Source organism: Plecotus auritus (assembly GCF_963455305.1).
Source record: "Plecotus auritus genome assembly, chromosome: 3".
Taxonomy (NCBI): domain Eukaryota; kingdom Metazoa; phylum Chordata; class Mammalia; order Chiroptera; family Vespertilionidae; genus Plecotus; species Plecotus auritus.
Genome location: NC_137772.1, coordinates 224181828 through 224193869, shown reverse-complemented (window position 1 = coordinate 224193869; position 12042 = coordinate 224181828). Strand labels below are relative to the sequence as shown.

At 65.6% G+C, this 12042-nt stretch overlaps 1 protein-coding gene across 4 annotated transcripts; it reads right to left on the bottom strand.

The window, feature by feature from the left end:
• Window positions 1–1257: 1257 nt before the first annotated feature.
• Window positions 1258–11134, bottom strand: TSPO (translocator protein). Of its 4 annotated transcripts, none has more exons than XM_080660737.1 (4): window positions 11033–11134; window positions 3468–3677; window positions 2166–2304; window positions 1258–1685 (listed from the first exon to the last, which is right to left on the bottom strand). In XM_080660737.1, exons 2-4 carry the CDS (start codon window positions 3647–3649, stop codon window positions 1497–1499), a joined length of 510 nt encoding a protein of 169 aa, XP_080516863.1. In that variant the 5' UTR covers window positions 3650–3677; window positions 11033–11134; the 3' UTR covers window positions 1258–1496. The 4 variants fall into 4 exon arrangements, with proteins under 4 accessions (XP_080516863.1, XP_080516865.1, XP_080516862.1 ...); XM_080660739.1 differs by lacking the exon at window positions 11033–11134 and adding an exon at window positions 10529–10674; XM_080660736.1 differs by lacking the exon at window positions 11033–11134 and adding an exon at window positions 7358–7475.
• Window positions 11135–12042: the final 908 nt, after the last annotated feature.

The window sequence follows — 12042 nt, the reverse complement described above, 5'->3', positions numbered from 1 at the left end:
AGAGCCTCCCGGACAGCAGCAGGCAGAGCGGCAAATGCCGCCACCCCGTGCCCACCCTCCCAGCGTCTCTGGCTGAGCAGGTGGCATGTTGCCGGAGAGGAGCAGACCCAGGTGTAGGGAACGGACACAACAGTCTGCGTGCGTCACGGGAGAGATCCAGCAGCCCCAGGTGCTGCAGCGCCGCACGGCGTCTGTCGGACACGCGTGGCCGCGGTGGAAAACTCAAAACCAAGCAATGAAGTGGGTGTGCAGTCCCACCTGACCCCGCTGCTCTGCGGAGCCCCGGAAACACGGCGGGAGCCGCCCAGGGCTCCGCCACATGCTCACGGCCCTGCCAGATGCCTGCAGAGCCGAGCGTGGACATCCCATCGCAGCAAGTGTGCGCAGGTGCGGCGGCGGGGCGGCGGGGCGGCTGGCTTCTCAGCTCCCCGAGCTCCTCGTCATTTGGGGTCACGTCTGACTGTGAAGCCAGGAGGAGGAAGGAGACAGCAGAGGCAGCGAAATTCAGGGCTGCTGAACCGCTGAGAGCTCTACACAGTGTCACCGATTCTAATTAACTTATCTGACAACCACACACGACAGGCAACAAAGCCAGCAGGTCTGACCACGGTCCCAGGAGGCCGCGCTGCCGAGCTTGGCCCGGGCCTCAGACGTCCTTCCAGCAGGAGTGTCCCCCCCCCCAACCCCGGGGCAAGGCCTCTGCCCGCCTCCCTTACTCCAAACAGCTGCCTGGGAGGTCGTGGGAGACGTCTCCCGTGTGAAGCCAGGGGTGACACCTCCACACCTGGGCAGGCCTGGCCAGTGAGGGGCTGCCGCCTGCTGGGCTGGGCCCGGCCCTTTCTGCCTCTGATGCCCCCTCCCCCCGATTAGGTGTTTGAGGGGCTGCCCTGGGTGGGGCGGGCTGGCAGGAGTCCGGGCCCCCAGGGGCAGCCGACGGAGGGCCCTGCCTTGGGCCCAGGCAGACTGTGGGCCGCGCTCTCTCTCCCAGAGGCCGAGCCCGGGCTCCCGGAGGCCTGGAGGGGGGCAGGTCGGCCTGTCAGCCGAAGCCCAAGGCCCGGGCCTGGTCCCCACCAGCCAGGCGGCAGCACAGCCAGTGTGGGCTCCGGGTCAAACCTGGGCAGCTCGCCCTGGGCCCCTCGCCTCTTACAGGGTCTCGGGTGGCCCCCAGAGCGCGCAGGCGCCCTGAGCAGGCCCATCCGGTGACGCAGCTCAGACACCCAGCAGGGGATGGGCTTCCCCACCAAGAGAAAGGCCAGTGCGTGTTCGAGACTTTATTTGGCTGTGACACTCGGTGCCCCGAGCCCGTGCCCCCAAGCAGCGCAGGAAGTGCAGGACGCGACCCCGGGTGTGGGCTCAGCCTGGAGCCGCTCCGAAGCCAGGGGTGACCCTGGGCTGAGCCCCTGACAGACTCGCAGGTGCGGTGGCCACGAAGGTGTGAGGCCGCCACCCCCCACAGGCCCACCTGGCAGCAGCCACAGTCCTCAGGGACAGACACCTCATTCCGCAAGCCTCCGGCCGCCACGCCGGCCTTGGTTGTCCCGCCAGACGCAATAGTTGAGTGCGGTGGCGAAGGCCAGCCAGGCCAGGTAAGGGTAGAGCAGCCGAGCAGCCGGAGGGCTCACCCGGTGCCAGGCCACGGTGGTGGCCGCTGCCAACGCCCCCGTCAGCAGGAGGTCCACCAGGGCCTGTGGAGACACGGAGGACGGGGGCCTGAGGCTCATGGTACCCACAAGGGTGCATGTCCCAGCTGCCCACCCACTAGAGCAATCTCTCCATTCCTCCCCTGCATGACCCGGCCAAGCCCCTCCCCAGCTCTCCGCCTCCGTTTCCCCATATGTAAAATGGAACAACTGCCTCTGCCAGACCCGCGCCACGTGTGGGGCGCACGGTGCCAGGTGCAATGTGGGCTGTCCTACACGTTGGCCCCTAAACCGGAGCCAGCAGCCTGTCCAGCTCCTTCGCTGGAGGAAAAGCAGCCCCGGAGGCTCCACCAGAGGGCGCTGGCCCCTCCGGCTGCGGAAGGGATGCTGCTGCCGTGAGCTGTGCACCACGCCTTCTCCTGCCTTTGGGCCCGGGCCCCGGCCCCGTCTGGGTGGTGAGGCCCATGTCCCCCGAAGGAGGCCCACCCTCCGCGGCCCATCTCCAGGGGCCAGGGAGGCACTTACCACACCCATCTGTCGGGAGCCAAAGAAGATGGGAGGCCATGCCCAGTTCAGGGTCAGCTGCCCCGCGTAGAGGCCCAGGGGGACCACAGCTTCCTCCGAGAAGCCCCCCAGCTCTTTCCAGACCAGGTAGGAGCCGTATCTGAAACAGAGGCCACCTGTCAGGGCAACGGCGGGAAGAGGCCAGGAGCGCACTGACCACCGGGATGGCACGGTGATGGCTCAGGCCTGCCCTGCCGCTGACTGCTGTGTGGCCTTGGGAAGCTGCCTGACCTCTCTGGGCCTTCATTTCTCGCAGGGTTGCTGTGGGGAATCAAGTTAACACACTGGCCGTGCTCAGGACAGTGCCGCACATGGGGTACTCAATAAGTACCATTATTATTGTTATCGGTGCTGTGAAGGGAGCCCGTGAGGCTCCCAGCCCCGCCAAGGCACTGCACAGAATACAGGGACATTTGGGCTGGGCCTTGCAGGATGAGTAGGAGTTTGCCCTTGGCAGTGCCTACAGGGTTCCAGGAAAGAGACGTTTGTGCCGTGTCAGGATCTCGATGGCAGAGGAAGGCCAAGGAGGACTGCGGAGGCCAGGACTGGAGAGAAGGGAGCAGGACGCAGGGAGCCTGACTGGGCTGGGGGGTGGGGCCAGTGACAGCCAGGTTTCAGGGACTGTCTTACTTCACCAGAACTCTGGGGCACCCAGCCCAACCTCTGCTACCTGCCCTGAGGGTAGCTAGGGTCTACGACCCCACCCTGCCCTGGGCTGGCCCAGAACCCGCATGCAGGGAACATTCCAGAAGATGGGCAGAAAGCTGTCGGCACCTTCTGCCTGCAGTTCCCACTCTGGACACCAGGGGGCGACCACACACAGCACTTCCTTTCACCACAGCAACTCCCAGGGTCTAGTCCAGGGCCTCCCGCAGGGTCCTGCGCTCTAACACCAAATGGATGCTCAGCAAATGGCAGCCACTATGGCTGCTGCGGTTATTGCTGCCGTTGGTCTTGGAAGCCTCCACGCTGCCCACACATGAACTTTGCCCACGGAGCCAGTCTCACCCTGGAGTTGTGAAAACAGCCAGGAGGCCAGTGTGGGGTTGAGCCATCGGCCGGCCCCTCCCGAGAAGCCCGCAGGGGAAAGCCGGGTGGTGCAATCCACGGGTCCGCCCCCGCTTTCTCCACCCTCACTTGGCAGAGGAGGCCCAGAAACGGGGCCGCTGCCCAGGGATCACGGACAGAGCCCTGCCCGGGCCTGGGCCCCTGAAAAGGGAAGAGGCCCTGCCCGCCTGCCCCCCAGGGGACTGGCCCACTCACCCCATGGCCGAGTAGAGCGTGCCCCAGATGGGGCCCAGCGTCCAGCGGGGCGGGTGCCACGAGGGCTTCTGCAGGCTGGCGTACCAGCGGAGGCCCTCTCCGCGGACGTGGTAGGAGCCCAGGAAGGCCCCCAGGCTGGGCGCCAGCGTGAAGCCCACGGCGGGCACCCAGGGCGGGGCCATCGCTGCTCTGGCTGCTGTTCTGGAAGCTCTGAAAGAGAAACCAGGGCCCGGGTGAGAGGCTGGGCGCCCCAGGCCCAGGCCTCACTGAGCATTTCCCAAGAACCTACTGTGCGCAGACCCGGGTCAGGCCTACCGTCTCCTTCGGCGTCACCAAAAGTCCTGGGGCGGATCACGCACAAGGCGCTCGGTTGAAGGGAAGATGGGAGGCGAGGAAAGGATGAGCGAGCCGGGGAGGGGCTGGCTCACCCTGCAGCCCTGCCCTCCCAGCCCCGGGGCGCCAGGGAACACATTTCCACCCAAACTCCTCCTCCCGCACCCAGAAGCCGCCCTGACTGCGGGAGCCTCCCAGGTGCCCGTCCCACTGCGGGCTGCCCCTCAGCCCCTGCCCCAGCCCCAGGGTCCTGTGCTCTCGCCTCAGCCTTGGCCTAGGGTCTCCAGACAGGTGAGCCCTCCTCTGCCACCTCGGTCAGGCCAGTTTGGGCCCCCGCCACCAAGCAGGCTTCCCAGCCCCACCCCCACCCCCAGGCCGAGTGCCAGCCGGGGGCTCTGGGAGGCCTGCGCCAGTCCACACCCTGTGCTTTAGGTTCTAGAACTTCTCATTCACTCATTGGGCAACTGGTAGCCGGCAGGGCTTGGCTCATTCCTGGCTTCCCAGGACTCCCCGTGACCTCAGGCAAATCACTCAAACTCTCTGGGCTGCCCTCAGCCTTTCCCTCTGCAAAACGGAACATCAACCTGGCCTCCCTGGCCCAGCCCAGTGGGAGACTGTGCACACCCTAAAAGCGCCTTCCCGTCCTGTGTGCCAGGGCGGGAAAGCAGCCTGCCTGGGGTCACGCAGCGTTCTGGGGCCACAACCCACTCCTGCCTCGACACCCTGGGCCCCCGAGGTGGTGCGTGGGAAGGGGAGGCCCTCAGCAGGACGGGGGGGCAGGGCTCCGGGTGAGGGAGGCCCTGCCTCCGGCCGGGAAGCTGCCCCCCAGAGCTGGGGACCCAGGCATCGGCCTCTCCGCTATGCTCGGTGGCCATGCCCCTTGCCCAGCAGCACCAAGCTCTGCGCTGAGGACCTACTAGGTGCCCGGCAGCGTGCCATGCTCCCGGCAAGCTGAGATGCTCATTGGGGCTGAGAGTCCAGAGAGACACTCGGGGCGGGGAGCCCAGGCTGGGCCTCTGGGGCCAGCTCTGCTGGGACCTGCTGCGCGCACCCTAAGCCCCTCAGCACTGACTCAGCGTCTGCTTCCCCATCACAAAAGGAGGGGCTGAGCCGCCCCTGACACACTGTGACCCCAGTTGGAGAATCTGGGGGTGTCTGTTTGCATGAGATAAGAAGCCACACACTGGATTCAGTTCAGTAAACTTACATCACAGCCTGCTGGGGTGGGGGCTGGGCACAGCCTCAGAAGGGGTACCCTGACCCAGGATCTGGGGAAGAAAGTGCTGGAAGGCAGAGAGCACTTTCTCCACAGGACACAGGAGGGGGACACCGAAGAGGACACCGGAGGGGGTTGCGGGGGTCCAGAGAAGGACACGGCCGGCCGGCAAGCGTGGCCTGGAGGGTGGTGGGAGGGGGGCAGATGCAGGGGAGAGGCCCTGCGCAACCCGGAGGCCCGAATAAATATAAAACTGAATAATACAGACAATCCCAATTTTAACAGAACATAGACCAGGGGTGGGCAAACTTTTTGACTCGAGGGCCACAATGGGTTCTTAAACTGGACCGGAGGGCCGGAACAAAAGCATGGATGGAGTGTTTGTGTGAACTAATATAAATTCAAAGTAAAGGAGCGGAGGGGAGAGCAAGAGAACCGGATAGCACAGCCGGATCCGGCCCGCGGGCCGTAGTTGGCCCACGGCTGACATAGACCGTATAAGCATGCATTGTAAAAACTGTAACAAACGCATAATCCTGAAACCAAGATTTCCTTGGCAACAGCTGTATGGCCGGCCCGGGCGGAGCCCCGACCTGAGCTTGGGCCTTGGGTCCCAGCCTGGGCGGGAGTTCGCCAGGGCTGCCCTGCGGTGACGCCGAGGCCCAGGAGGCCCGCACGGGCGGTTCATTACATCGCCATCCTTTTCCAAAATGTCTCTATGAGCATTTTTTTTTCTTCAAATTAAAGAAAGTTCATGTAGAAAGTGAGAGGTGGTAGGGGTGAGCTGGCTGGGCTGCGCAGCTCAGGAAGCGAGTTAAGATGGAGCTCAGGGGAGGGACAGGCGGGGAGGGGGGAGAGAGAGAGAGAGAGAGAACGCCAGTGAACCTTAATTTTGAAGGAACGGTGTTGGGCTCCCAGCAGGGCCCCGCTCTGCCCTCAGCGGCCGGGATCCCTCCCTCCCTGGGCCTCGGTTTTCTCGCCTGTTGAGTGGGGACAGTTTCCCCGGTCACTGCCCAGATGCGCACTGCCCGGGGCTGGGCCTGCGACACGGCCGGGCAGGGCGCAATCCTGGGCCCCTGAGAAGCCTCAGATCTGGAGCATTTCCCAGCCCCCCCTCCACAGGAGCATTTCCCAGCCCCCCCCTCTGCAGGAGCATTTCCCAGCCCCCCCCTCTGCAGGAGCATTTCCCAGCCCCCCCCTCTGCAGGAGCATTTCCCAGCCCCCCTCTGCAGGAACATTTCCCAGCCCCCCTCTGAGGAGCATTTCCCAGCCCCCCCCTCTGCAGGAGCATTTCCCAGCCCCCCTCTGCAGGAGCATTTCCCAGCCCCCCTCTGAGGAGCATTTCCCAGCCCCCCTCCGCAGGAGCATTTCCCAGCCCCCCTCCGCAGGAGCATTTCCCAGCCCCCCCCCCCTCTGCAGGAGCATTTCCCAGCCCCCCCCCTCTGCAGGAGCATTTCCCAGCCCCCCTCTGCAGGAGCATTTCCCAGCCCCCCCCTCTGCAGGAGCATTTCCCAGCCCCCCCCTCTGCAGGAGCATTTCCCAGCCACCCCCTCTGCAGGAGCATTTCCCAGCCCCCCCCCCTCTGCAGGAGCATTTCCCAGCCCCCCCCCTCTGCAGGAGCATTTCCCAGCCCCCCCTCTGCAGGAGCATTTCCCAGCCACCCCCTCTGCAGGAGCATTTCCCAGCCCCCCCCCCTCTGCAGGAGCATTTCCCAGCCCCCCCCCCTCTGCAGGAGCATTTCCCAGCCCCACCCCCTCTGCAGGAGCATTTCCCAGCCCCCCCCCCTCTGCAGGAGCATTTCCCAACCCCCCCCCTCTGCAGGAGCATTTCCCAGCCCCCCCCCCTCTGCAGGAGCATTTCCCAGCCCCCCCCCTCTGCAGGAGCATTTCCCAGCCCCCCCCTGCAGGAGCATTTCCCAGCCCCCCCCTCTGCAGGAGCATTTCCCAGCCCCCCCCTCTGCAGGAGCATTTCCCAGCCCCCCCCTCTGCAGGAGCATTTCCCAGCCCCCCTCTGCAGGAGCATTTCCCAGCCCCCCCCCTGCAGGAGCATTTCCCAGCCCCCCCCTGCAGGAGCATTTCCCAGCCCCCCCCCCTGCAGGAGCATTTCCCAGCCCCCCCCCCTCTGCAGGAGCATTTCCCAACCCCCCCCCTCTGCAGGAGCATTTCCCAGCCCCCCCCTGCAGGAGCATTTCCCAGCCCCCCCCTGCAGGAGCATTTCCCAGCCCCCCCCTCTGCAGGAGCATTTCCCAGCCCCCCCCCCTGCAGGAGCATTTCCCAGCCCCCCCCCCCTGCAGGAGCATTTCCCAGCCCCCCTCTGCAGGAGCATTTCTGAGGTAACTGACCGGTACTCCGGCTCCTCACAGGGGCCTGCAGCACGTGGCCTTTGGGGACCGGCTTCTCTCATCAGCACGATATCGTCAAGGCTCCCACAATGCAGCCTTGTCCACACTTCTCCCCGGGGGTGGGGGGTGGGGGGGGAAGGGGGGTGGGGGGCGGGGTATGCACCCTGACATGGCACCAGGCGCTTGCCTAAGCAACCCCCACACAGACCCGCGCGGGGTGCCAGCGGCCTGGGCCTAGAGCCCACCTCCCAAGCCCCCCACCAAGGGGGTGGCTTCCCTGTGGCCGAAGCGACGGAGCAGGGTGAGAGCCAGTGCTCCTGCGCCCCGCCCCCCGTCCCCCCCTTCAAGGGCCTGGCTGTGTTTGTGTTCCACGCCAAGGGGGTCAGAGGGTCAGAGGGTCGCAAACAGGGAGCTCAGATGCCCCACGTGGAGAGGCCAGGCGGCATTTCCTGGGCCTCTGGAGGCTGCCTGGCTCCTGAGTCACCCCAGACACTGAGTCATGCTGGCCAGGCTGGCAGGGCGGCCTGAGAGATCCGCTCTGGAAGGGGCCCCAGGGGGCGCCAGGAAGCGCCCGTGGCTGGGAAGGGGGAAGGGCTCAGACTCTGGCAGCGGGGCAAAGCCACCCCCCATTTCTGCCTCTGGCAGAAGGTGACTAAGAACCCAAACCTTGGCCTTGCCTCCAATTGGCTTGGTGACCCCAGGGCCTCTTTTCCCCTATAGGCCTCAGTTTCCCCCTATGGCAAGTGGGTATAACCTGCCCTGGCTGCTTCATGGGGCCATGGAGAGGCTCAAGCTCAAGTGAGGACCAGATGAGTGAGGGGCTGTGGGTATGGATATTGTGGGCCACTCGCCCCATTTCCTCCATGGAGCCAACCCCAGGCTGAGAAAACTGGCTGGCCACTGGCCACTCAGGGGAAAATGCTGCACGGAGGCCCCGCCCCCACGGCCTGGGCCACTCACGGGGACGCCTCCACACCAGGCCAAGAATGGGGCAAAGCACGGCTCAGGGCCTGGGCCCCTGGGAATGACCGGCAGGTGAGGTGCTGGTGGAGAGGGTGGGGCTAGTGGAAGGGGTGGGGCTAATGGAGAGGGTGGGGCTAATGGAGAGGGTGGGGCTATTGGAGGGGTGGGGCTGGTGGAGGGGTGGGGCTGGTGGAGGGGTGGGGCTACTGGAGAGGGCGGGGCTAATTGAGGGGTGGGGCTAATGAGAGGGTGGAACTAATGGAGAGGGTGGGGCTACTGAAGGGGGTGGGGCTGGCGGAGGGCGCGCTGTGGGCCAGGCTGGACACATCCCCTCGCTGATTCTTCTCAGAGCCCTGAGCCACACGCCCTCTGGGCCTCCATGTGGACTCCTGACTATCCCCACGGTCCAGAAGAGGAAACTGAGGCACAGGGCATCACAGAACTGTCTGGGTCTGTGTAACTCTGAGGCCAACGATTCCACCCCACCCCCCGAGCTGGGACTCTGCTGGCCTGAGCTCTGGGCCACACGTCCACTCAACGCTGTGCAGCCTCCCCTCTCAGCCCCCTTCCCATCCTGACATGGCACTTCAGCCTGTGTCACCCCACCTCCCTCCTCGACTGCTCCGCCCACTGACCATGCCAGCGCCAAGGGCCTCCCTCCCGCCCACCCTAAGGCCCACGTCCCAGCCCCTCGGAGCATCGGGGCAGCAGTACAGGATCTGAACCATCCCTGTCCCGACGGGGACCCAGGCCCTGCGAGCCTTGTGACCTTCACTCCTGGCCCTGGGGCCCCACCTCCCGGCCTCTGAGTCCCCGTCTGCTAAGTGGGCTGAGCCAGTGGGTCCCGGGGGCGCCTCCGTCTCCCTGGATCCTCTGTGGGCGGTGGGTCCTCTGTAGGTGATGCTCCTACAGAAGGTGGCAAAGCTGCCCCAGGCAGCACAAAGGGTTTTGCCCTTTCTCTGACCCCCCTCCCAGCTGACCCAGCCTCCCAGCCTCTCTCTCCCTGGAAGCCACCTTGGTCCCAGGGACTTGGTGTGTGTGTGTGTGTGTGTGTGTGTGTGTGTGTGTGTGTGTGAAGGACTCACAGCCAGTCCTCCTCATTATAACCTCTGTAAAGCTTTTCCACCATGAAAGTGTCCGAGGTACCAGACAGCAGGTCTGGAAGGACCCCCAGCCGCTGGGAACCCGGAGGGCTGGGCTGCCTGGGTAGGAGCAGGACTGGGGTGGGCGGGGGTCGCGCTGGTCCGGCTGAGTGACCAGAAGAAACTTGCTTTGTGGAGCATGACTACTTTTTAAACACATAGCGCGCGGCCAGGCATCGCTTGCACAACCAGAAAGAAGTCAAAGGAAATACAGATTTTAAAAACCAAGACCCAAACATAAAATGATGAAAAGGCAAAAGTGTACATAGCAAACTGTAGGCTCCCTCCCTGTGGGCCCTCACCCCACCCCTGAGCCACCACAGACCCCACTGGTTCGAAGCCCAGCTCCACGGCTGTCGCTTCACCCTGGGCCAGTGGTCCCTGCGTGAGCCTCAGTTCCCCCGCGGGGCCCAGGATGCCCTGGGAGGCTCCCTCTGGGGCTGGGAGCAGCCATCTGGAGGCCTCTCGCGGAGGCCTGCTCCTCTCCCTCCCTAGCTCACAGCTCCTTTCCCACCAGTGGACAAGCTCCACTCCCTGGAGAAGCTGAGGGAGGAGCTGACGCCTGTCTCCTCCTGCCCTGCGGGGCCCGCTCTGCCTCACAGAGACACAGGGCCCTCCGCCCACATCCTGGCGGCACAGCCTTGGTCGAGGGCCTGCTGTGCGGCCGCTTCTCGCTCGCAGCCGCCTCTGCCACCCCCTCCCTGCCCGTGGCCCTGGTGGAATGGCCTCAGCTCCTGAACCTGGAGAGACCCAGCCCCCCCTCCCCTGCAGCCCACCCTTGAGCACGTGGCTGGCGCCAGACACCTGGCCCCAGGCACCCACATGCCTCCGCAGGCCAGCGGGCGAGGCTTGCCGTCCAGCGCAGCCCACGGCATCTGCCAGCCACCCCAGCACTCAGCAGTGTTCACCGCTGGAAGCCCCACCGGCCTCAGTTTCCCTCTCTGGCAGGCGTGCCTAGGGTACAGGTCGGTCACCAGGCCCATGTCCAGGCTACTGCGCACCTGAGCACTGGAATGGGGGGCTAAGGACCAGGTTCTAAGGGTTCTAAGGCCGCTTGGAGTCTTACCTGGCTTTGGGCAAAACCTCCCCAGTCTGGCCTGGGTTTCCTCCCCTAGAAAGGGCGTCCCACCCTCCCCTGCCCCCGGCTGGCTCACAGGAGTGAGCGGAAGAGGGGGTGTCCACCCCTCCCCGCGGCTCTGCTTCCCCCGGGACATGTCCCGGGCTGGGCGAAAGGGAGCGGAGGTGGGACCGGACGGGGCGGGGCTGCCCAAGTCACTCACACACACACACTCACACACACACACACTCTCTCTCACACACACACACACACACACACACACACTCACACACGTCTTCTCTCCCCATCGCCCGCCCGCCGCCCGCCCCAGTGACTGGGCAGCCACGCTCCTAGAGCAGCCCCGCGGCCTCCCCTCGGGTCTCCGCCCGGGACCCGCCACCTCTGGCCTCCGTTTCCCCCTCGGGCCAAACGCCGGCGGATGGGCGCGGGCGGGGATCGCGCCCTCGAGGGGCCCCCTTGCCCGGGTTCCCAGGGCGCCCCTTCCCCACTCACCAGCGACGAGGACTTGCTCCGGGAAGGGAGCTGCGCAGCGGGAAGTGGCAGCCGAAGTGAGTCCGGGCCCGCCCCGCCCGGGGCAGTGAGGCTCCGCCCGGCCCCGCCCGGCTTGGCTGGGAGCCCGGCCGCGCCCACTGGCTTGCCCGCGGGACCGGACGGGACGGGACGGGAGCTCCCTCCTCTCAGCGGCGGTGCCAGCCAGACGCGCTCTGCTCACCCGCCAGAGCAGGTCTCTCGGCTCCTCCTCCCCACAGGTCCCAGCCGCGACCCGACTGAGTCCGCAGGCAGGTCGCTTCTCTTGAGTCTCACCTTTCCCATCTGTAAAATGGGTCAACAGAGATGGCGCTCAGAGAGGGGAATTGCATCGCTCCGTGGCAAAACCTGAACCCCCACCTACACAGCAGCCTGGCCCGCCGTCTGCGGAGGAGCCCCCGCCTTTAGCTGTTGCCCAGGGCGGGAGGCAGCCTCACCCTTCTCCTGGCACAGCCCTCTGGCCGGGTGCTCGGTCCCCATGTCCTCGTCTGTAAGGTGGGCGCAGGCGGTGGGACTAAAGAGCCTAGAACGCAGGCCCTGCAGAGCCGTGGTGCTCGGTGAGTGGAGGCTGCAGGCTCCCAGCCCAGAGGTGCCTCCAGTTTGCCAGGGTTACCCCGATGGGACCCACAGGTCCAGCCCCGGGCGTGGGCACCCCTCCCCATCTCACGCCGCATTATCACTGCAGCCCGGCCTGTCCGGCGTGGGCTGACCTGGTTGGCAGAGCCGGGAGCCTGCAGGCTCCCAGCCGCCCATACTATCCTGGGGGAAGGTGAGTCACACCCCTCTCCCCGGGCTCAGGGGCTCAGCAGGGGGCCTCCCGGGCCCAGGTCCGACTTCCCGGGCCCTGGCATTTTTGTCCGGCGGGCCCTTCCACCTTTGACTGCACTGGCATAATGACAAGTCTAATCCAGGCTGGACTCCACCCACCTCTTCCTTTGGGTTTTAAAGGAAATTAAGGTATTTGCCCCAGGCAC